Here is a 25,171-nt window from a genome sequence, read left to right as displayed (position 1 = left end):
GTCTCACCCAAAACCAGTTACTATTCCTAGAGCACATCGTGTCCAAAGATGGAATTCAGCCAGAACCAAGTAATGTGCAAAATGTGAAGGACTGGCCTACTCACACATCCACAGAAGTGAGAGCCTTCCTGGGACTCTGTGGATATTACCATAAGTTTATCAAGAGCTTTGCACACCATGCTGTACTGCTAAATATGCTGACTGAAAATGTTCCATTCTAGTGGACTTAAGCATGCCAAGACGCATTCGCCTACCTGAAACACTCCTTGTCAGAGCCTCCCATAGTTGTCTTCCCAGACTTCACACAGCCGTTCTACCTTTACACAGACGCCTCCTGCTCTGTGGTGAGCGCTGTGCTTGCCCCAAAAGAGGAAAGGCGTGAGACTGCTGTTGCTTATGCTAGCCATGTACAAGAAGCTTTTACAGAATACAAATATTCTAAGACATGTATCCTGCTTGCAATAAGGCACTAAAGTAATACTGTAAAAAAAAAAAAAAACTGGCAATAACTTTTTGTCCTGAATACAAAGTGTTATGTTTAGGTCAAATCCAATACAACACAAACTGAGTACCACTCTTCATATTTTCAAGCATAGTGGTGGCTACATCATTATATGGGTATGCTTGTAATTGTTAAGGAAGTGGGAGTTTTTCAGGATAACATTTTTACAGAATGAACATAAGCACATGCAAAATCCTAGAAAACCTGGTTCAGTCTGCTTTCTGACAGACACTGGTAGATTAATTTACCTTTCAGCAGGACAATAACCTAAAACACAAGGCCAAATCTACACTGAAGTTGCTAACCAAGAAGACTGTGAATGTTCCTAAGTGGCCAAGTGTTTTCATTTGCTATGGCAAGACCTGGAAATTGTTGTCTAGCAATGATCAACAAACAATTTGAGCTTTTATTTAACTAGGCAAGTCAGTTAAGAACAAATTATTATTTACAATGACAGCCTAGGAACAGTGGGTTAACTGTCTTGTTGAGGGGCAGAACAACCGATTTTTACCTTGTCAGCTCAGAGATTCAATCTGGCAACCTTTTGGTTACTGGACCAACACTCTAACCACTAGGCTACCTGCCACCCAACAAGCTTGAAGAATTTGGAAAAGAATAATGGGCAAATATTGTACAATCCAGGTGTGCAAAGCCCTTACAGACATACCCAGAAAGGCTCACATCTGTAATTGTTGCCAAAGGTAATTCTAACATGTATTGACTCAGGGGTGTGAATATGTATGTAAATTAGATATTTCTGCATTTAATTTTAAATAAAAATTTTTTTAAAAAGTCAAACATTTTCACATTGTCATTATGGGTATTGTGTTTAGATGGGTGAGAAAATAATAATATTTCATCCATTTTGATTTCAGGCTGTAACACAACAAAATGTGGAATAAGCCAAGGGGTATGAATACTTTCTGAAGGCACTTTATGTGGTTGTGGTACAGGATTACTTTTCAAAGTACGTCAACCTCTGCACCTTGAAAGACCAGCTCTGTCTCTTCAAGAACTTTGTCAGCGAACATGGCATACCAGAGACCTTGAACACTGACCAAGAACATCAGTTTGAGGCAGACATCGTCCGAGACCTTTGCCAGTTGCTGGGAGTTAAGAAGACCAGAACCAGCCCCTATCATCCACAATGTGATGGGATGGTGGAACAATTTAAAATCGGACACTCATCAATCTCCTGACCAGGACACTGCCCCAACAGCCTGGTGACGAGTGCCTCAACCAACTTGCCCTGGCCTACAACACCAGCACTCCCTCTACAATGGATTTCGGCCTCTTATGGTTGAGAAGCGAAGATGTCAGCCAAGCTACTGTTCCCCTCTGGACTGCAGCGGTCCGTCTCTACACCGGGATCGCAAGCAAATTATACAGCTCAACTCACCGACATGGTCCAGTCTGCCCTTTGGATCTCCCACACAGAACAGAGAACATGCTCACTTTCAACAAAAACGCAACTACGACGAATGTCATGCACATTCTCTACAACACAGGAGACCTTGTGGCTTAAAGGCCCTACAATAGCACGTCAGAAGCTTTCACATAACTGGAAAGGTCCCTTTGAGGAGTGCCTTGGATCTACAGAAGAGGACCCTGGTGTAATCTACAGGATCAGGTACCTGCTGGACCAATCTAACAAGACCCAAGTGATCCACAAAAATTGTTTAAGACCGTACACCTCACCTGTACCCCGACCTGGAACAAATGAGCCTGTGGAACACTTTCCTGCACCTCCTCAACCTCTGACCCTGACCGCCTTGTCAGGTGCCTTACCCTTCAGATCCTCAAGGCCCTGTGAGACATGGGAACAGTACTTACCTGAGACGTCCCTGGATCCCCCTGTGCCTCACCAGGCCCCTTGTCTGGACCCCTCTTGCCCAGCCCATTAGACATTGACCCACCTGACCCCTCAGTAGACCAGATGTCTACACCCCAACCAGCAGTACTGGAGCAAAGTTCGTCTGAGAACCCAGGTTGCCGCCAAGTTAGTCTCTTAAGTTACAGGGGAGTCTATGTACTGAAGTGAGAAGTCTACAGATCTTTGGACCTCCAGCAGTATTATTGTTTCCTTATCGAATGTAGAAACGGGGACGTTTCTCTAGGGGGAGGGGGGGGAGAAATGTAAGATTATTGTATGAGAGTTATTTTCTAAGCCACTGTTGTTAGTTCTACAGTGTGGTGAATTGAATTCTTTCCTTTCTCTCCAAAACTCTTGAACGCGCCGTGCTTGGCCAGCTCTCTTGCTATCTCTCTCAGAATGACCTTCTTGATCCTAATCAGTCAGGTTTCAAGACTGGGCATTCAACTGAGACTGCTCTTCTCTGTGTCACGGAGGCTCTCCGCACTGCTAAAGCTAACTCTCTCTCCTCTGCTCTCATCCTTCTAGACCTATCTGCTGCCTTTGATACCGTGAACCATCAGATCCTCCTCTCCACCCTCTCCGAGCTGGGCATCTCTGGCACCGCGCACGCTTGGATTGCGTCCTACCTGACAGGTCGCTCCTACCAGGTGGCGTGGCGAGAATCTGTCTCCGCACCACGTGCTCTCACCACTGGTGTCCCCCAGGGCTCTGTTCTTGGCCCACTCCTATTCTCGCTATACACCAAGTCACTTGGCTCTGTCATATCCTCACATGGTCTCTCATATCATTGCTATGCAGATGACACACAATTAATCTTCTCCTTTCCCCCTTCTGACAACCAGGTGGCGAATCGCATCTCTGCATGTCTGGCAGACATATCAGTGTGGATGACGGATCACCACCTCAAGCTGAACCTCGGCAAGACGGAGCTGCTCTTCCTCCCGGGGAAGGACTGCCCGTTCCATGATCTCGCCATCACGGTTGACAACTCCCTTGTGTCCTCCTCCCAGAGTGCTAAGAGCCTTGGCGTGACCCTGGACAACACCCTGTCGTTCTCCACCAACATCAAGGCGGTGACCCGATCCTGTAGGTTCATGCTCTACAACATTCGCAGAGTACGACCCTGCCTCACACAGGAAGCGGCGCAGGTCCTAATCCAGGCACTTGTCATCTCCCGTCTGGATTACTGCAACTCGCTGTTGGCTGGGCTCCCTGCCTGTGCCATTAAACCCCTACAACTCATCCAGAACGCCGCAGCCCGTCTGGTGTTCAACCTTCCCAAGTTCTCTCACGCCACCCCGCTCCTCCGCTCTCTCCACTGGCTTCCAGTCGAAGCTCGCATCCGCTACAAGACCATGGTGCTTGCCTACGGAGCTGTTAGGGGAACGGCACCTCCGTACCTTCAGGCTCTGATCAGGCCCTACACCCAAACAAGGGCACTCCGTTCATCCACCTCTGGCCTGCTCGCCTCCCTACCTCTGAGGAAGCACAGTTCCCGCTCAGCCCAGTCAAAACTGTTCGCTGCTCTGGCACCCCAATGGTGGAACAAGCTCCCTCACGACGCCAGGACAGCGGAGTCAATCACCACCTTCCGGAGACACCTGAAACCCCACCTCTTCAAGGAATACCTGGGTTAGGATAAGGTAATCCTTCTAACCCCCCCCCTTAAAAGATTTAGATGCACTATTGTAAAGTGGTTGTTCCACTGGATATTATAGGTGAATGCACCAATTTGTAAGTCGCTCTGGATAAGAGCGTCTGCTAAATGGCTAAAATGTAAATGTAAATGTAAATTGGAATGGTAATTGATTATCTACCTTGCAACTACTTTGCGCTATTCTGATTGGTCAAATGTTTGTTAATTGTTAGAAGAGAACAGGAAGAATGGCAGTTCATGAATGCTTGTAACAGTGTTCAGTTAAAGATTAAAAAAACCAAAGAGTAATCAGTCTCCATCCAGTTTGTATCCACAAAGAGAGTCATCCATCCACCATTGAAAGAACCATGAAATTACATTAGTTTCTGTAACTATGTTTCCATCCACAGCCTTTATGTAGGTCATACCGTATAAAAAAAAGTAATGACAGCTGTGATGGAAACAGGAAGTATCGGTACAATTACAATAAATGACGACAGATCATTTGTTCGTTCGACATTGTGGGATATTTGTGTGTCGGTGAAATTAATTATGCAAGAAATGGCAGTGGAAATACCTTTTGTGCAAATATTGATATAATAACCATCATATCCAAGAAAACTTGGAGCCACGCAATGATATGGTGTGTGGTTCACTACAACTTGGTTATTGTGGGAAGTTTATAGAGCTGCAACGGGCCGGGCCTCGCTTTCCGTGGTTATGGTTCCAGGAACTGACACAGCCACTCATTTTTAGCATACACATTTCAGCAACATGCTACAGATGAAATAAGTTATGATGAATTTCCCAGGGTGGTGAAAGTGCACGGTGATGAGCTTGATGCTACTTTCCAAGAAATATCGAGGGGTTTATTCTGGTGACATGATGATAGATGCTTGACTGCCGTTTGACAAATAAAAATCCATAATAATCTCATAATGTAGACTACCCCCATCCTCACTGTATCTGACAGCTGTTGGCTAGAGCACATGTGCCAAAACCAGAGTAGGCACATTTGCTATTTAACGCAACAGTTTGTCACAAAACTATCGATAGAGTTATGAATATGATGGAAACACATTGAACTTGAGATTTAAAAAAAACTTTTGTGAAAAAGTACATTTTGTCATCATGCACTGATTTCTATCTGCAACAAGTCCATTTGGTGGAAACACCACTGGTGTGAAAATGTGAAAAAGATTTTAGAATATTCACATGAAAATCTGATGCCAATTGGTTTCAAACCTACAGTAGATACTGTATGGAATCACTTGGAATTTTCTGGATATTAAGTTTCTGGATATTACGTATTATTAGAAACATTCATCAACAAATCAGATCTGTACATTTGTATTGCACTGGTGTAGTCTTATGATTAAGAGTTGAGAAAGAGCTAGTGTGTCTTTTAAATGAGAAAAGTTCAACCTGTGCTGGTTTCTGCCAGGAAACCATGGAAGAAGATATCCTTGATCCAGTTCTGCAGTTCACAGTCCTTCTGGACGTCTGAGTCACAGGTGTAGTAGTGACCAATCATTTTCTGAACAAACCTATACAAAACCACAGGACAACATCAGGTATTAGCAAAACACTATGACAAAACACAGGGCTGTTCCACCAGTTAGGTGCCTTATGAGTAGTGTAACTTGGTGATTTTAATTTCACCTAATTTTAACATTGTCATAAAGAGCACATGTTAAACTTCATTAAAAAAATATATCAGAGGTTTAATTAAATAAAATATATTATAGTAAGTGCCTATTAAGTGTCGAACAAAGTAACAGGGTTGACCGTAAGTGTTTTGACGATTTTATCTTAAATCAGCTATAAATCTCATGGTGACAGGGAATGGAAGCTTGTTCTGTGCAACAGGGAGGGACAATTGCATTTTTATTTAACCAGGCACAGACGACAGCACAAAGGGCAAGAAGGTAGAGACAACAATACATCACGCAAAGCAGCCACAACTGTCAGTAAGTGTCCATGATTGAGACTTTGAATGATGAGATGGAGATAAAACTGTCCTGTTCGAGTGTTTGTTGCAGCTCGTTGCAGTCGCTAGCTGCAGCGAACTGAAAAGACGAGCGACCCAGGAATGTAAGCTTCATTTAAAAATAATAAGAATTGTGAAAACATTTCTGGCCTGTCTGTCTATGGGTAACTGGGTTGAAATTTTATGCTTTTGACATCTAGTCAAATTGTTACGACTTAACTAGATGTTCAATGTTTCTTTACGGAAAAAATTGTTAACAAAAAATTGTTTCACCAGTTTAAAAAGAGTTCAGTTCACTTAACAGGATTGACCTTTAAAATTAGGAACAGTTTTTTTTAACTTAATTAATCACTAATCATGTGAAATATATAATAATCTTCAGAAATTACTTTGTCAAAGCAACAAAATAACTAAAGCTTTAAAATGATGGTGAAATGTTGTAGAAATGTTGAGGTTAAGTGGGTTAAAATCTTCCTAGAAGTCACAGAGGATGCACAGAGGGACATGTTAAAATGCTGCATTTTTTCACTTTAGCAACACTTTATTCATATAAAAAAATGTATGGAATTTTCCATGAGGTCTATTTAATATAGCTTTAATATAACAGGCTTAAAAAATATCAAAGGTACACAAAAGGCACTCATTTCATGGAATGACCCAGCACTGATATTATGGGCTACATTGTCATAGTGCAAAAGAGCACAAATCTTAGCAAAAAAGACCATAAGCCTCATTATAATCTGGCAGCATGATTTACTTTGGAGGAAGGAGTTAACTAGAGTTTAGTAAACTGAGCAAAAATGTAGCTGCATGAACTAGCCTCCTTATAATGCACACATCTAATTGTGCTGTCAAATTGACAGATTTTGGATTTTTTTCACCACAAAACTCAAGAGACCTGTACACAAACTACCTGTGAACGATGTCCCACAGCTTGAGTCCATCTTCCCTGTAGAAGAAGTTGGGGATTGACTCCAGACCGCGTGCAATGATGTCCTCCGGCATACAGAGGGAGCTGTAGGTCAATGAGGCCACCGCTTTCTTCAGGAACTCCATCATCCCTGGACCTCCTACGCTTGCATTCTTCAAGATGGGTTAAAGGGATAGATCACCTTTTTTTAATCATGGCATAATCTATTTCACAGAGAAAAAAAATATCCACCCTTGTCTAAAGTATTAATTTTTTTTCGACAGTATTTTTATTTATTTATTGAAAAATGTGCTGTTTCCATCAAGCCTGTTGGGTAATTCAGCCACATAAAATGGTTGGATGGAAACATGGTTTATGTAACCAGTGAGAAAAACCTATCACTTCTCCCCTTGTGTCATATAATAGGACATGCAGTTGGGTTCTAATGGCAATCAGTGTTTTAAATATCAAACAGGGTTATCGATGACAGAACTTGTTAATGACAGACACCAGGGTTGCCTGATATCACAAAAATTATGCTCACGCATCGATGGGGCAGATGGCTGTGTGTTATGAGTCTGAACGGTCAGATAGCTAGCAACAATGACAAGAAGCTACCATGTGGGGAATCGCAGGTGGCTTGTTTCAGCTAGTTTTATTTTGTCCTTGATACCATGTCTTGTTTTGAGGTGTTTTAACTTATCACGTCTATGCTAATATGGCTATGCTAATATGGCTACAATTCTCTATCTAGCTAACCAACAACTGTAACGATATATTTGAGAGACAAGTGCTTATTGTGCAAATGTATTTATGTTTTCAATAAACATTTGGAGACAAATTATAGTTAAAGTTGTCAATAATCCTTCGGCGTTGACAGTTGTTTTGCCCTCAAATTGCACTTGCATCGGTTTTGTTGCTAAACAACCCTCCCGTTTATTAATTCAAGTTTTACGGCTGAGAGGTTCGCGGAGATGTATCACAACAATGCCTGACAGTTCAGCCTGATGATCAATTTACTCTACCGCGGAATGTGTCGCTTGGTGTACATCTCAAAACGATAACCAGCTCAGTGTCAAATGTGTTACAGGCTTTGATTTTTCCATTTATGTTTTGAGGTTGGACTTTAGCACATACAGTATAGCTCGTTAGCATGTAGGGCGCACTGATTGGTGTCACCTCATTAGACAGTATGTGTTACACCTGTGCTGGTTGCCATCTTGTTAGTGGGATGGTGTTTCACCGGTGCTGGCCCAGGTGCTATTTAAGAGTGGGTGGCCCAGTGCTCCAGATGTCTTGATATATGTGGAGGGTCAACACCTTTAGGTGTGGCGCTCCCTATTTGAGTTCTAGAAAAACATTCCTTTGTCTGATTTCGTTTTGCTCCACCTTTTTGGTTTGCTTCCTGTCTGTAAGTTTGATGTGGGTTTTTCTTTTGTTTGCCTCTTCTTGGGCAAATTTTGTCGGAGCTCCAGGTAGGTTCCAGTTGTTGTTGCTAGTCAACTCCCAGTGGACACCCCCATGAGTGTCTTTCAATACCCCTCCTAAAACCCCACCTGTTTTGTTTTGGTTGTTGGTCAGTGACTGTTAGTTCCCCCTTCTGTTTGAGTGACATTTTTACTGGGGAACGTAACAAAAGTTACGATTGTATAATCGTATAGTGTTTAGAAGGCCTTATTTTAGATGTACTTCATGGTGTTTAATCCGAACAGTTTTTAAATAAGTTAGCTGGTAATTTAAGAACGTCCAGAATAATCATTTCTGGAGAATGTAACAATGCTAGTGGGAATGGATTGTATCAGCGGTGCATTCATAAGCATGCGGAAAGCATGGTGCTTCTTTTTTTAACACAGAGCTCTCTTATGCTTTTGAATCAGTTTCCACTAGCATTGTGATATTCCACAAGTATTAACGTTCTCAGCCCTCTCCTGTACTCCCTGTTCATCCACGACTGCATGGCCATGCACGCCTCCAACTAAATCATCAAGTTTGCAGACGACACTACAGTGGTAGGCTTGATTACCAACAACGACGAGACGGCCTACAGGGAGGAGGTGAGGGCCCCCGGATTGTGGTGTCAGGAAAATAACCTCACCAAAAACACTCAAACTTTTACAGATGCACAATCGAGAGCATCCTGTCGGGCTGTATCACCACCTGGTACGGCAGCTGCTCCGCCCATAACCGTAAGGCTCTCCAGAGGGTAGTGAGGTCTGCACAACGCATCACCAGGTGCAAACTACCTGCCCTCCAGGACACCTACACCACCCGATGTCACAGGAAGGCCAAAAAGATCATCAAGGACAGCAACCACCCGAGCCACTGCCTGTTCACCCCGCTATCATCCAGAAGGCGAGGTCAGTAGAGGTGCATCAAAGCAGGGACCGAGAGACTGAAAAACAGCTTCTATCTCAAGGCCATCAGACTGTTAAACAGCCATCACTAACATTGAGTGGCTGCTGCCAACATACTGACTCAACTCCAGCCACTTTAATAATGGAAAAATGTATGTAATCAATTTATCACTAGCCACTTTATATTATATAATGTTTACTTACCCTACATTACTCATCTCATATGTATATACTGTATGCTATACCATCTACTGCATCTTGCCATCTTGATGTAATTAAATGGATCACTAGCCACTTTAAACAATGCCACTTTATATAATGTTTTCATACCCCACATTACTTATCTCATATGTATATACTGTACTCTATACCATCTACTGCATCTTGCCATCTTGATGTAATGTATCACTAGCCACTTTAAACAATGCCACTTCATATAATGTTTTCATACCCTACATTATTCATCTCATATGTATATACTGTACTCTATACCATCTACTGCATCTTGCCTATGCCGCTCGGCCAGTACTCATTTATATATGTTTATGTACATATTCGTATTCATTCCTTTACACTTGTGTGTGTATAAGGTAGTTGTTGTGAAATTGTTAGGTTATATTACTTGTTAGATATTACTGCATGGTTGGAACTAGAAGCACAAGCATTTCGCTACACTTGCATTAACACCTGCTAACCATGTGTATGTGACAAATACATTTGATTTGATTTTGATTTGAATTATAGAACATAAGAATGGAATAGGCGGTACCTCTGTGATCACCCCATTCTCTGATACGAGGGTCTGTCTAGCCAGAGTGTTGATCTGCAGAGTATAGCGGAAGTGAGAGATCAGGAGCTATGGAGAAAGATGGAACGATCGTACATGAAATTCACACTTAAAAATGCTATGTATTGTACTGTACTACAAACAACCTACTGCTTCTTTCAATTACAAAAAATACATACAATGAATACATTTATTTCCAAATACTTCAGGTTCTCTTAATCATGTTAAAAGTATTGAGTTAATAGGAAAATGAGAACTCGCACAACTGTAGTGTTATAACAGTTGAAAACAAACTCAGTGTCTGCATGCACAGCAGTAAGTATGTACCTTGTAGAGAGGATGCACCATTGGTAGGTTGCGCAGTGTCGACACGGCAAACACCTCAGCCAGCAAGTGAGTCCTCAGCAGGTGAAAGTTCAGCTCGTGTTCGGCGAAGTCGGCGTTCCTCACAAAGATCTTGGCCAGGAGCCAGTCATACTCAGAGTCAGTAGGAAGGAAGATGGGGTTGTCTTCTCCAGGATCCTGCTTCAGCTGTGAAAGGAAGCAGAACAATCATGGCTTGCTTCATTAATTGAGAATGTGTATATTGTTACAATTTAAAGACATACGGAAGTTTAATAGTTGTTTGCTTAAAACGAGTTTTGCCTGTATGGTTCATGCAGACATAGGACATGACATCAATCATGAAACCCCCAAATCCTTAATTTTAGCCTAACAGTATATGCTTTTGCTCATGCTTTTTGCTTTCTGGTACAATGAGTTAATTTCTGGGCAATATTTATGTCCATTTATGGGACTCCTTTTGGTTCAAGAGAACTCCCAGTGGCAAACATTCTGTTAAGATTATTTAATTTGGGTTTCGAAAGTAAAGATCTCATTCTTATGTGAGATGTACCTGGATTGCGATGGGAATGAGCTTCTCTTCTGGGGTCACATAGAGCAAGCAGAGTGGGGCAGCCAAGAAGTGCTGTTTCCCGTGGATCACGTTTGCTGTCACTCCATGTAGACGCTTGTAGTCAACCAGGAAGATGTTGCCTTTCTGTTTAGGTTAGGACATTAATGAGTTAGGGAGGCAGATGTTGCCAACAACACCACCATGCCAAAGGAAGTGTACTGACACAATGTATAGCATATTGTGCTGTACTACACACAATTTCCTGAGGAAGAAACCACTGGAGCAATAACAGAATGATGAATGACATACATTACTCCCTTTTAACAAACCTGAATTTCTGCTTCAAGATTTTTTCCAAAAAGGGAAGCCTTCACCATGTGTTCTGTGACGGGGAAGTTCTCTGGAAGCTTGGAGCAGCGATGGATCATCATGGGGTTGAGGCCGTTCAGAAGCTGGTACCCGAAAAACTCGTCCTCCTTCCAGTTCTTTTCGACATATTCTAGAAAAAAAACAAAAATGATCATGTATAAAATGAAACTTTGTGCAAAATAATAATGAGATGCTAATGATCAGTGAGCTATTTGAATGCTGCCTTTTTAAAGACTGAGACCAACTTACCATAGACGTCAGTCTTGTGTTTATTGAAAATGTGACTGAGTTCATCTAGGCTCTTCCATTGTTTCTTGTTGGTGGAATGGGTTTCTAGTTTCAGTGACACCAATCTTCCGGGATAGAGGAGGAACTTTACTTCAACATGAGAAAGATGGTGCAGTTGATTAGAGAATGGTGCTAACAATGCCAGGATGTCCCCAGGGCTCTGTGCTAGGTCCACTACTCTTCATCATCTACATCCTCCCCCTAGGGTGATCAATTCATTCACAGGCCACATATCTTTAATATTATGTGTCAATCGGCATTTGAATTGGTGAAAAGTTCAGCTATTTGCTTATAATGTCTGCTACATGGTTAATTGGCTTGTTATTTGATATGATTTCAGGCATAATTTGAGTGGCTAAAAACAAATTAATTTAGGAAAACCTTGCCTGAGGGTGTTATTACTGGCATCATTCCTATAATCCACGTTCCACCACAACCCTGATGGCCACATTCTCAACATTTCATAATATCACAATTACCTGAACTGGTGTAGGACAATCACATCTCATCTCACTGTAAATTAAGTATTTTTAAAGGTGTGTTGGGGATATGCCAATAGAGATGATTAAATATCTCATGAATTTCCCGGTGCTGCGTCTTATGGTTCTCAACCTGGGTTCCATGTTCCCCTGGGGATACTTGGCCTATACTCAGGTGGTACTTGCGAAGACTCACAAGAGCATAGGCCTACAGGTAAAATGCACACAAGGGGGTATACTTCAGGGGTATTCTGGAAAGAGCAAAATGTGACTGTTTTACAGTAAGCAAACAATTTTGAAAACCAGTGCTCCAACTTACGCTTCGACTGCTGTGAAGTTGAACTCAAAGTCCTTGGTGAAAGAGAAGCGGACCTCAGCAGGGAGATCAGAAGCGCTGTCAACTTTCATTATTTCAGGTACACCCTCGGCATATATACTCCAACTGAAGGGAATAGACATGGTAAATCAAGACGGGATACACAGCCTGTCGTTCACCATTACATACAAAATGGCAGCTTAGGTGACTTCACATAAATATATCTGTGTTTAAGAGTTATTTGTTTCTTTGGAGTTTAGAGTTTATTGTTTAGAAAAAATTATGTGTCATTCCACAAATGCTACAACTATACACTACCGTTTTTTTTATACATTGTGGACCACTCAAATTGAGTTGAGACACTAAAAACAATCATAGTCAAACATGGTACAGTAGAGGTGTGATCTATAATACATTACATCTGTACACATGTATGCATAAACAAACATCTGTACATAAATGGACAATTAGGCACTTATAAAGAAGTCTCCATTGGAGGATAAGTTGCATTTACATAATTGTTACTTGAAGACGTCGTAATTTACCATTTTCATCTAGACTGTTAAAATAATATTTTTGACTGGACAGCTGAAGAAACACATCCTGTCTAATGTTGTTGTATAACCCACAGTGAAGCAAGACATGAGCATCTGTTTCAATGGAACCACTGTAAAAAGTCCATAGATGTTTAAGGGAGTGTTTGTGTATCGACCAGTCTCAATAGCGAGAGGGGTCACTCCACATAAAAGAGTTGCAAGAGAGCTTGGATATTGCTTGGATAAAACTGTACGTACATAGGATTCAGTCCCAAACAAGGCTATTATAGTTCTTTGTTTTTATTTTGGATATTTAAACAAAGAAATAATAATAACCTGTTTAGTTTCAATTCATTTTCAGACATGATTTTCTAGTTTAGATTCTGTTTTCATTTGATAAAAACATTTCTATTTCATTTTGATATTATTTTGGTTTTAGTTTTTGTGTAAGGGACAGAAAGTAGCCTATGCGTGGGAGGCTAGAAGACATGTATGTGTTGTTGGACTACAGTTTGAGTGTTTTTGGGGGATTTCACTTCTTGCCACTGGGGGGCAGTTTAAAATAAGGTGATGGGTCAGGTCATAGTCAAGGTTAGATTTAAATTCTAAAGTCAATCTCAATGTGACTTTTCCATGTTAACAGCAACCCAATGCTTTTTTTAACCTTAGTAGTCAAATCAAATTTTATTGGTCACATAGACATATTTAGCAGATGTTATCGCGGGTGTAGCGAAATGCTTGTGTTGCTATCTCCAACAGTACAGTAGTATCTAACAACTCACAACAATACACACATCTAAAAGTAAAAGAATGGAATTAAGAAATATATAAATGTTAGGACGAGCAATGTCGGAGTTGCATTGACTAAAATACAGTAGAAGAGAATACAGTATATACATGAGATGAGTAAAGCAGTATGTCAACATTATTTAATTGACTACTGTAAGAAGAATAAAGTACCTTTACCTGACAGAAAGAGGGAAAAGAACATCAAATTAAGTCATTGCACATGTGTTATCTACTAATACCTAGTAATAGTGGTGAACTAGTTAGGCCTATTTGAAACGTCGCCATTTTCCTGGCAGCATTTACCCATCCAATTCAGAACTTTTAAAACCTATTTATATTTTTGCCCAAAGTTTAGTAGAAAAACAAACTGCAACTGAACATAATTTGATGTTTTTTGTTTTAGTTTGTTTTAGAGGCTAATAGAGGCTGTTTTAGAGATAATAGTTTCAGTATAGTTTTTCAAACTGATTTCTTAATCATTTTATTTCAGTTTAGGAAATAGTTTTTTCATGATACATTTTTGTTTTAGTTTACTATAATAATTTTGGTCCCAACAGTGAGTGTGTTTTAAAAGACAGTAGGTGCACATTTTGTTACTTTCATGTTTGTACCACTTTAGTTCATTGCTCTCTAAAAGTGCTGATTCAAAAGTATTTTGATGTTGTTTTGAATTGTTTCTGCATCTTAGGAATTGAGTTTCAAGATCTCAGAACCAGCCTCTCACCGGTACACCTTTTGCCGACTCTGCAGCTCCTTCTTTCTCTCTTCTATGGCCTCTGGCCAGGTCTCATTGAATATCAGTTTACCTTATCAACAAAATGCCATAAAGTGTGATTATTTTCATGTTTTGGGGGGATTGATCAGCATCATAAGCCATATAAAGTATATCCACCATTATTCCATAAAAATGGCCCCTTTGACACACATTTCAAAATAAACTACAAATTACATTCAGCTAGCTGATGTATAATAGGCACAGCTGGTATACTCAGAACTTAACCTAGACAATGATCTATATACCAACATACTGACCAGTGGCCTCCCTGAACACCAGACGCTCATAGCCTGAGATCCAGTGGTAACAGGGGAAGTTGGCCGTGTCTCCCTCTGGTGTGGTCACCACTACTTTAGAGCAGAACCAGTCATTGTTGAGGAAGCAGAATGGGAGGTATGGCTCTGATTCCAGCACCACAAACTCCAGATGGCCCAGGGAGGAGGGACAGGGCACATCAAGCTCAATCACCTACAGAGAGATAGATGACATGTTAGAATGATCCCAGCAAATAACTTTCTCTCAACATTGCCTAAGTTGAGCCTGTTTGTTTTGTTGTTTTTCAATCTTTTAATTTTTTTATTTCTTTTTTATTTCACCTTTATTTAACCAGGTAGGCCAGTTGAGAACAAGTTCTCATTTACAACTGCGACCTGGCCAAGATAAAGCAAAGCAGTGCGACAAAAACAACACAATAGAAAAATCTGTATGCAGTGTGTGCAAATGAAGTAAGGAGGTAAGGCAATAAATAGGCCATAGTGGCAAAGTAATTACAATTTAGCAATTAACACTGGAGTGATAGATGTGCAGATGAGGATGTGCAAGTAGAAATGCTTGTGTGCAAAAGAGCAGAAAAACAATAACAAATATTGGGATGAGGTAGGTAGTTGGTTGGATGGGCTATTTATAGATGGGCTGTGTACAGCTGCAGCGATCGGTAAGCTGCTCTGACAGCTGATGCTTAAAGTTAGTGAGGGAGATATAAGTCTCCAACTTCAGTAATTTTTGCAATTCTTTCCAGCAAAGAACTGGGAGGAAAGGCAGCAAATGAGGTGTTGGCTTTGGGGATGACCAGTGGAATATACCTGCTGGAGCGTGTGCTACGGGTGGGTGTTGCTATGGTGACCAGTGAGCTGAGATAAGGCGGAGCTTTACTTAGCAAAGACTTATAGATGACCTGGAGCCAGTGGGTTTGGCGACGAATATGTAGCGAGGACCAGCCAATGAGGGCGTACAGGTTGCAGTGGTGGGTAGTATATAGGGCTTTAGTGACAAAAACGGATTGGCACTGTGATAGACTGCATCTAGTTTGCTGAGTAGAGTGTTGGAGGCTATTTTGTAAATGACGTCGCCGAACTCAAGGATCGGTAGGATAGTCAGTTTTACAAGGGTATGTTTGGCAGCATGAGTGAAGGAGGCTTTGTTCCGAAATAGGAAGCCGATTCTAGATTTCATTTTGGATTGGAGATGCTTAATATGAGTCTGGAAGGAGAGTTTACAGTCTAGCCAGACACCTAACTATTTATAGTTGTCCACATATTCTAAGTCAGAACTGTCCAGAGCAGTGATGCTAGTCGGGCGGGCGGGTAGAGATCGGTTGAAGAGCATGCCTTTAGTTTTACTAGCATTTAAGAGCAGTTAGGAGGCCACGGAAGGAGTGTTCTATGGCATTGAAGCTCGTCTGGAAGATTTGTTCAATCACCATAATGTAGCTTCAATTTGGCATTTGGAACAGTACAGGGGGTTTAATACTTTGTTCACTAGGTACAGACCACACCTTCAACATAGTTTTAAAGATTGTATTGTAAGGGAATGGGTAGTTGATGTAGCTAGGTGAAGGGGGAGTGTGATGCTTGAGGTAGGTAGAGGTGTTCTTGTTCGTAGGACAATGAAGAGCGGTTGTTCTTGAGGAGGGGCATGGTTGACCATAGGACAGTGGAGAGCGAGTCCTCTTGGTGTAGGTGCGCGGTTGTCTATAGGATATATATTTTTTACCTTTCTTTAACTAAGTGAATTAAGAACAACTTATTTAAAATGACTGCCTACCAAGAGGCTAAAGGCTTCATGTGGGGACAGGGATTAAAAGAAACAACACCCATCACGACAAAAGAGACACCACAACACTACATAAAGAAAGACAACACAACATGACAACACAACATGGTACAGTAGCAACACAACATCAGCACAACATGGTAGGAACACACATTGGCAGCAGCACAACATGGTAGCAGCACAAACAAGGTACAAATATTGTTTGGCACAGACAACAGCACGAAGGATTAAAAGGTAGAGATAACAATACATCATGTGAAGCAGCCACAAGTGTCAGTAAGAGTGCCCATAATTGAGTCTTTGAATGTAGAGATGGAGATAAAACTGTTCAGTTTGAGTGTTTTTTGCAGCTCCTTCCAGTCGCTAGCTGCAGCCAACTGAGAAAGAGGAGGGACCCAGGGATGTACTGTGTGTGCATTGGGGACCTTTAACAGAATGTGACTGGCAGAACAGGTGCTGTATGTGGAGGTTGAGGGTTGCAGTAGGTATCTCAGATAGAGGGGAGTGAGGCCTAAGAGGCTTTTATAAATAACCATCAACCAGTGTGTCTTGTGCCAGGTATACAGAGATGACCAGTTTACAGAGGAGTGTAGAGTGCAGTGATTTGTCCTATAAGGTGCATTGGTGGCAAATCTGAATGGCCAAATGGTAAAGAACATCTAGCGGCTTGAACACCCTTACCTACCAATCTATAAATGATGTCTCCGTAATCTAGCATGGGTAGGATGGTCATCTGAATCAGGGTTAGTTTGGCAGCTGGGGTGAAAGAAGCGATTACGATAGAGGAAACCGAGTCTAGATTTAAACTTTAGCCTGCAGCTTGGATATGTGCTGAGAGAAGGACAGTGTACTGTCTAACCATACTCCCAAGTTCTTGTACGAGGTGACTACCTCAAGCTCTAAACCCTCAGAGATAGTAATCAGTGACACATCCATAACCTGAGCGGAAACCAGATTGCATACCAGAGAGAATACTACAAGTGTATCCAAAACTTTTTCTAACAGTTAGGATCAGCATGAGCTCCCACTTTAAATAAAGGACACACTGTGGCTGCCTTCCAAGCGTCTATGACAAATCCGGACAAGTCATTTAACTGAGCAGCCGTGAAACAGTGATCACTAAGGTTATTACAGAAAACACCAGTATGATACTGTGATGGACATTTTTATAATGTGAAGAGACAGCCTTGAAAATGTTCATCTTGTCTTAGTGTCATAAATAATCCTTGGTTCCTGCCTGTGCTTGGTAAAGATATGAGGGGGGGGCGACATGACCCCCTCCTTAGGACCATCTGGCAGAATGCCCAGAATATGTTCTTTCAGTTAAGATAGGAGACTGTGCCAGACACATGCCGGAACCAACTCTATGAACTATGTAACATGTCTGTAACCAGAATATAAGGGATAACGGGACTGCCCCAGAAGAGAGAGCTCCTAATCGATCATTGTACTTGGTGTATTGAGTTGGTTGGAACCTCTCCAGTGCGCTGGTAATGAAGGATTATTCATTTATTATTGACTTCGAGTGTCCCTGAGTAGAACTTCCACTACAATACCTATCAGGATTATTTGTGAGGATAGCATCAAGGAGAGGAGCCTTTTCTGGGTGTTTGGAGGTTGGTAATGATCTGAGAGAGATTTAGGTAGTCCCATTGTTTTAAGACTTGGTCCGGTGGTTTAATCATGTCCCAGTTTAGGTCACCTATCAGGACAATTTCATACTTACTGTAAGGGCCCAGGAGAGAGCTTAGGCCAAGTAGGTTACAGGCCGGTGCTGATGGTGGACAATAACAACCAGCAACAATCAACAAAGAGCGATTTAAAAGCTTAACGCTGAAAACCAGCAAAACCAATTGTGAGACAACCGAGCACTGAAAGTGTTCTTTGGTAAAGATTGCCACTCCACCACCACTGGAAGATCTGTCTTGCAGAAAAAGGTTATATCCAGAAAGGTTATGAGTGTTCAGAACAGTCTTTCTTCACCATGTCTCAGTAATGCACATTTCCAGATATCATCCGCAGTAATAAAATCAGGGCATGGCAGAGGACAGGAAGAGCTTTGCGGTGTTGATTTTTTTATGATATTTGAATGTGCATCAGATGTCAACAAGATCATATTGTACAGCAATATTATCAGCTAACATGAATACAAAGCCGGCGAGAGAGGGTTAGAATAGGATGGGAGGCCCAGAGTTGTGAGTGTGGGAACAAACATCTTCTGTCCGACGGTCGGGTAAATGAGCTGGAGAACGAGTGCTCTTGGTGTAGCGGCGAGGTTGTCCATAGGGCGCTGAAGAGCAGGTGCTCTTGGTGGCGGTACGTGGTTGACTGCAGGTGCTGGAGGAGCGGGTTTCCCCTGAAGTTGGAGGCATGGTGATTCCATCATGGAGGACTGATGGGATAAGGTGGGGCTCGGAACTGTGTGTTTCGTAAAGGAGTCCTGTTCGTGGCATCTGGCTTGTGCAGTGCACATCCCAAAAATTCAGGACTCACAAATAGTGGTTCAGGAACAGAGGGTATAGTGGACTCGGAGGAGATCTTGTGGGTTGGATCGGATGTAGCTGTGGTAATCCTGGGGTCCAGCTGGTTAGCAGTTAAACTATGTGGTCAGACAGCTCTTGGTGAGAAGCAGTGATCAGCAGAAACCTGTTGTATTCGGCGCATGTAACAACAAAAATAATGTGATTTATGAATGATGGAGGCCACTGTGTTCTTGGGAACCTTCAATGCTGCAGAAATGTTTTGGTACCCTTTCCCAGATCTGTGCCTCAACACATTCCTGTCTCGGAGCTCTTCGGACAATTCCTTCGACCTCATGGCTTGGTTTTAGCACTGACAGGCACAGTCAACTGTGGGACCTTACATAGACAGGTGTGTGCCTTTCCAAATCATGTCCAATCAATTTAATTTACCAAAAGGTGGACTCCAATCAAGTTGTAGAAACATCTCAAGGATGATCAATGGAGACAGGATGCACTTGAGCTCAATTTCGAGTATCATAGAAAAGGGTCTGAATAGTTATGTAAATAAGGAATGTGTTTTACATTTTTTTATACATTTGTAAATATTTCTAAACCTGTTTTCACTTTGACATTATGGGGTATTGTGTGCAGATTGCTGTGATTTAAAAAAAATATTTAATCAATTTTAGAATAAGGCTGTAATCTAACAAAATATGGAAAAATCTAACTGGTCTGAATACTTTCCGATGACACTGTATATGGAAAAATACACATTTTAAAATTCTAACCAATTGATTGGAACAGATGACTTTCGGTCTACCAACAGTTTTGGGGGACAACCCTACTCCATATATACTTCCACACACAGATGGATTGTGGTAATCGGTGGGGCAAACCCAAAGACAATTTGGGGGATGCATGCGAGCAAAGCCACTGCACAACACAACACTAAACAATACATTCATTGCACTAAAACGGTGACAAACAGTGCCCACAAATCGTTAGGGCCTACATAAAGATGTCCCAGCAGCAGAGTCCCAACACCTTGCCACTGCTACACCTGGCTATCAACGGAGCCTTGTCTGGCAGCGAAACAGTTCATTCAGGCTCATTTGCTGCCTTTAAAAAAACATAGCTGATATGGCTGGCTGGCTGGCTTGCTTAAACTAATGTGGTTTCTGCCTGACAATTGAGATGTACAAACTATGGCATAAGGGGACGACAAGCAAATAAGATGCAATCAGATAATTTCGATTAAGACATTAATGAGTGAGCTAGGATGGACGTAGTCAATAACTTTTTGTTCAGCACTTTTGAAATGTACAGCGACAGAATTCAGAACATGGGCCATTCTTACAGTGTTCTACCTGTACACCAAGTCAGAACAGTAAGATAAATAAAAGGTGCATATAAGCAGACAATGAAAGCTTTTACAATATTTGATGAATACATTTCTCTGAAACAGATTAGCGGCTAATGTGCACCACCAAGTCAGAACAGTAGGCGAAATTAAGAAGGCTAAAGATACCAAATTATTAGGGTGAGGCACATGGGCCTCTAACAGCTTACTACACAACATACACTTAGTATTACTTTCTTAGCTACAGTATACATCTCTCTCTCTGGCATATTACATTATGTATGCAGCAGCATACAATAAATGTTTGGACTCACCTTGTGCTGTGTTCACTTGAACAGGAAGGTGGTGTGGCGGTCCTTCATGGGCAAATTTTGTCATCAAACGTTGTCAAAGTCTTCAGGTCGTAGCTCTAGAAAGAGACCCGAGTCCCCGACTTGGATGACCATTCAAAAATGTATTTTCCCAGTCGGAACTAGTTTTTTACCTGAGTTCCCAATTGTCTTGAACTCAATGAAGTCAGATTTCCCAGTTCTGAGTTGAAAGTTGTTTTGAGCACGGCAGAAATCAGGATGCGTTGACAGCATCGCCAATGTTGAATGTTTACCATTTTAAGCTTGGAAATCAAAAACAAAAACCGAGATTTGGGACCACACACCAACTCCACCTAATAGCAGGCTAGCAACTGCTTTGTAATGCTTGCAGTTAGCCACTGATTCCTTCCAAACCACACTGTTGAATTTGTGATTTCCAACTTGATGTGTAATGCCAGTAGATTGTCGACTTGATTCATAACTGCTTGCTAAGATTTTGAAAGTATGATGTTGACATGGTCAGTCCAATTAAAGCTACTGTAGATAACGTGATTTGACGTAATTTTATCTGTGGCCAATGATCTTGAGCCTTCTTGGATAGGCACTTTTAATGTAACTCTATGGCAGCACCCAATAGGCTTGAATTTTCGAGCTCTTCCCTTAGCTTTGACAGTGGCGTAGTGTCCCCATGAATGACAGAACACTGAGCCACTCACGGCGCAACTAGAGAATATTACCAACCCCTATGCTCTGTATTTTCTGCTGGCTGCCCCAACACTACAGAAAGCACTGAGCTTACTCAAGAAAGCAAAAAAAATAGAACATTTTTCTATGGAGGCTTTATTACCTCAATAATTTTTTATTTTATTTTGCATTGTTTTTGCTAACTAATATGTGACACGTATTAATGCCAAAATAACATGCAAAACAGGAACCCCCCCTTTCAAAAAAAGCTATAATTTATTTAATTGGGGCTCAAAACTTGGGTATAATACAACTTTTTTATTTTTTCATTATTATATATTTTTTGCCCTTTTTCTCCCCAATTCCGTGGTATCCAATTGGTAGTAGTTACTGTCTTGTCTCATCGCTGCAACTCCCGTACGGACTCTGGAGAGGCGAAGGTCGAGAGCCATGCGTCCTCCGAAACACAACCCAACCAAGCCGCACTGCTTCTTGACACAGCGCATATCCAACCCGGAAGCCAGCCGCACCAATGTGTCGGAGGAAACACCGTACACCTAGTGACCTGGTCAGCGTGCACTGCGCCCGACCCGCCACAGGAGACGCTAGTGCGCGATGAGACAAGGATATCCCTGCCGGCCAAACCCTTCCTAACCCGGACGACGCTGGGCCAATTGTGCGTCGCCCCATGAGCCTCCCGGTCGCAGCCAGCTGCGGCAGAGCCTGGGCTCGAACCCAGAATCTCTGCTGGCACATAATACAACTTTTTGGAGAACTTGGCTGACAGTTTTTGGGATGTACTCTCTCCCCTTGTTCCAACCAGTTTAAACCCCCCTCATGTCTATGTCTGCGCCCCTGCGGAAATCGAATTAGCATAAACAAAAATCCCCATCAAACTCCATCAGTTTAAGCTAGAGATCATTTTTTGCATGGGCTGCATCTAAATCCATCGCATCCGCCGATGTCGCCCTTCAGCATCTAGGGTGAAAGATGGCAGAGCTAGAGCTGTGTTTGTCAGACCATGAGACATCCCAAAAATCAGTCTTCCACGAAAACGTCTGGAGCGTCCGAAGGGTTTGGCCTGCAAAAAATTATGACCCCTCTATGGAAAGATGAGACTATCACAAACGTGTTTTGCTCTAGGAAGCCTGCAAGCTTCACAAGACTAGTTTAAAGGTAGCGGGGAACCAGTTACAAAAAATGAATGGAAGTCTATAGGAAGATAGTTTAGTGCCTAAAATAAGAGGGTTAAATACATGTAAAAACCATATATATAAATAGTTTCCTGATCTTTCTTATATCTCTCAGATATAGGACAGACACTTCAGAACAATCTTCCTTTAGATAATCTGTTCATCCATGTATGAAGTTTTCTATGGGCTAAGAGCATTAAGGCCAAACTCAATGTTTCATCAAATATTTTTGGGGATACCTTAAGGGGTCCTTAAACAATTCCACATGTTAGCTTAGTATATGCTAGTCATAAGAATGAAAATGATGTGAATGGATTTAGATTTTGTCACCCAAATGGACAGATGGTCAAAGGAAGTAAAGTTGTGGCAATGGGTTACTCACAGCCCCTCGGGGGTGGCCCCCAATGAATCTACTTTTTGGGAGGCAGATGCGATGGCTTGAATCCATTGTGCCACGGAGTTGTATATAGATACTGTTCATTGTGCCGGCGTACAGCATTTCTCCAGTGAACACCTCTGCTTTGTAAATAACACTATTGTCTCTACAAAGCAAGTTCAGAAGACAGAAATATGATAAATATATGATACATTCAATATTTCATTTATACTGATGACCAATCTTTTTGTTAGCTATTGTGTCAGAATGAGACCACAGGATGATCCGAAGGGATTGTTACCTTACCTACAACAACAGCACTGGAACATTGTTAATGTGGAAAGCAACCCGTCTGCCTAGGACCACAATTACAGCAGGGTTATTCAAATCTTACACTACAAGGGCCAGACTGCTATTGGTTTTCTGTTATATCTGATGATGGATTGCACCCACCTGGTGTCACAGGTCTAAATCAGTTCCTGATTAGAGGGGAAGAATGAAAAATAAAAAGCAGTGGAACTGGCTTCGAGGTCCAGATTTGAATTTGAGGGTCATTGGCTGCATTTACACAGGCAGCCAAATTCTGATCATTCAACCAATTATAAGCAAAAAAGCTGATCTGATTAATCAAAAGACCATTTAGTGATAAAAATATCAGAATTGGGCTGCCTGTGTAAACGCAGCCTTAGAGTAAAAAAAATATATATCTATGAAGCTACATGGATTAGACTCAGAGCCACAAATAGTAACTGCAAGTATGAAAATTATTCAACACTTATTGCATGTTATATTAAACATTCAACAGCAAAGTCAAATGAGAAAGGAACATGGGATCAATCTAGTACATGACAAATAATAAAGAACTTTATAAATATATAGAACATATAAGATTTCAGCTTTCTTACCCCGATATGATGCAGTAAATTAGCAGTGAGAAATCAGAGTTCCACTGTACTCAGCACCTCAGACATCATGGCTCTTTTATATGGTTTATATATGTCTTGTTTGTTCAATCATTCATTAACAGAGAAGAAATGAGGAAACAAAAATCATTAACTTCTGATTCGTCATAGTTTAGTCTTTTAGCAGATGCCCTCATTGTGTTCGTTACAGTTTACACACATTCAATGTTGTATTATTCTAAAATTGACCATGTTCACATGCGCACAGTAGTCCGGATAATAGCTCATATCCCGGTTAAGGTCTTATCAGGGTAAGACGTTTAAGGCCTTTAAAATCAAATCACATTTTGTTTGTCACATGCTTTGTAAACAACAGGTGTAGACAAACAGTGAGATGCTTACTTACAGGCCCTTCCCAACAATGCAGAGAGAATTATAATAACATGAGAAATAAATACACAATGAGTAATGATAACTTGGATATATACACGGAGTACCAGTACCGACTCACTGTGCAGGGGTACAAGGTAATTGAAGTAGATATGTACAGTACATATACCTGGGGATAAATAAGAATAGATAATAAACAGTAGCAGCAGCGTATGTGATGAGTCAAGAGTTAGTGCAAAAAGGGTCAATGCAGATAGCTATTTGGTTAACTATTTAACTATCTGGACTAACTATTTTGCAGTCTTATGGATTAGGGGTAGAAGATGTTCAGGGTCCTGTAGGTTCCAGACTTGGTGCATCGGTACCACTTGCCGTACAGTTGCAGAGAGCACACTATGACTTTGGTGGTTGGGGTCTTTGACAATTGTTTGGGCCTTCCTCTGACACCACCTGGTATAGAGGTCCTGGATACTCACGAGTATCCCTGTATGCATGAATAAACAGAATATTCCTAAATTGCCCAGAGACTGCAGAAATATTTTTTTCTGCTTATAATTTATGACATTAGGTAGGCTGTTAGTAAACTTGTCTATGATTAGATACATGCAGCATCTCTTCTGTCATTACCTGGTGCTCATCTAGAACACTAAATAAAGCCTTGCTCACCAGAATGTCATAAATCAATAGAATTATCATTGCATCATAAACAATCTAGTTCAGCGGTTCAAAACAAATTTGCCCAGGGACCCCACCTAGGCAAACCGGAAATCCAGGGACCCCCATCCTATGTTAACAAAAAAAGGAGCATCTTGTCTTATCAGGTGAATGATAATGGCAAGTAGAAGTAATCAATATTTTTAAATGAATAGATTTGGATAAAACCAAGATTGAACTCTTTGGCCTGAATGCCAAACGTCACATCTGGAGGTAACCTGGCAC

The 25,171-nt window shown here is 41.4% G+C and overlaps 1 protein-coding gene across 2 annotated transcripts in view; it reads right to left on the bottom strand.

The window, feature by feature from the left end:
- LOC106610314 (hydroperoxide isomerase ALOXE3) overlaps positions 1-23,907 on the bottom strand; it is a 31,903-nt gene extending 7,996 nt beyond the window's left edge. The window contains exons 1-14 of one of the 2 annotated variants that reach the window (XM_045722875.1): positions 23,846-23,901; positions 23,394-23,419; positions 23,247-23,296; positions 22,947-23,106; positions 14,760-14,970; positions 14,452-14,533; positions 12,406-12,528; positions 11,569-11,672; positions 11,280-11,449; positions 10,951-11,094; positions 10,383-10,586; positions 10,038-10,124; positions 6,918-7,087; positions 5,440-5,561 (exon numbers count right to left, since the gene is read on the bottom strand). In XM_045722875.1, coding sequence (XP_045578831.1) covers positions 5,440-5,561; positions 6,918-7,087; positions 10,038-10,124; positions 10,383-10,586; positions 10,951-11,094; positions 11,280-11,449; positions 11,569-11,672; positions 12,406-12,528; positions 14,452-14,533; positions 14,760-14,970; positions 22,947-23,106; positions 23,247-23,269 — 1,600 coding nt within the window. In that variant the 5' untranslated portion in view covers positions 23,270-23,296; positions 23,394-23,419; positions 23,846-23,901. Of the gene's footprint in view, positions 1-5,439; positions 5,562-6,917; positions 7,088-10,037; positions 10,125-10,382; positions 10,587-10,950; positions 11,095-11,279; positions 11,450-11,568; positions 11,673-12,405; positions 12,529-14,451; positions 14,534-14,759; positions 14,971-22,946; positions 23,107-23,246; positions 23,420-23,845 lie in introns of both variants that reach the window. The other variant, XM_045722876.1, reaches the window with a different exon arrangement.
- Between the last annotated feature and the right edge of the window lie 1,264 nt (positions 23,908-25,171).

The sequence above is a fragment of the Salmo salar genome, chromosome ssa08, assembly GCF_905237065.1.
Source record: "Salmo salar chromosome ssa08, Ssal_v3.1, whole genome shotgun sequence".
NCBI classification, from domain to species: domain Eukaryota; kingdom Metazoa; phylum Chordata; class Actinopteri; order Salmoniformes; family Salmonidae; genus Salmo; species Salmo salar.
Note: the sequence above shows the minus strand (reverse complement) of the source record. Positions and strands in the feature narration are given on the sequence as shown.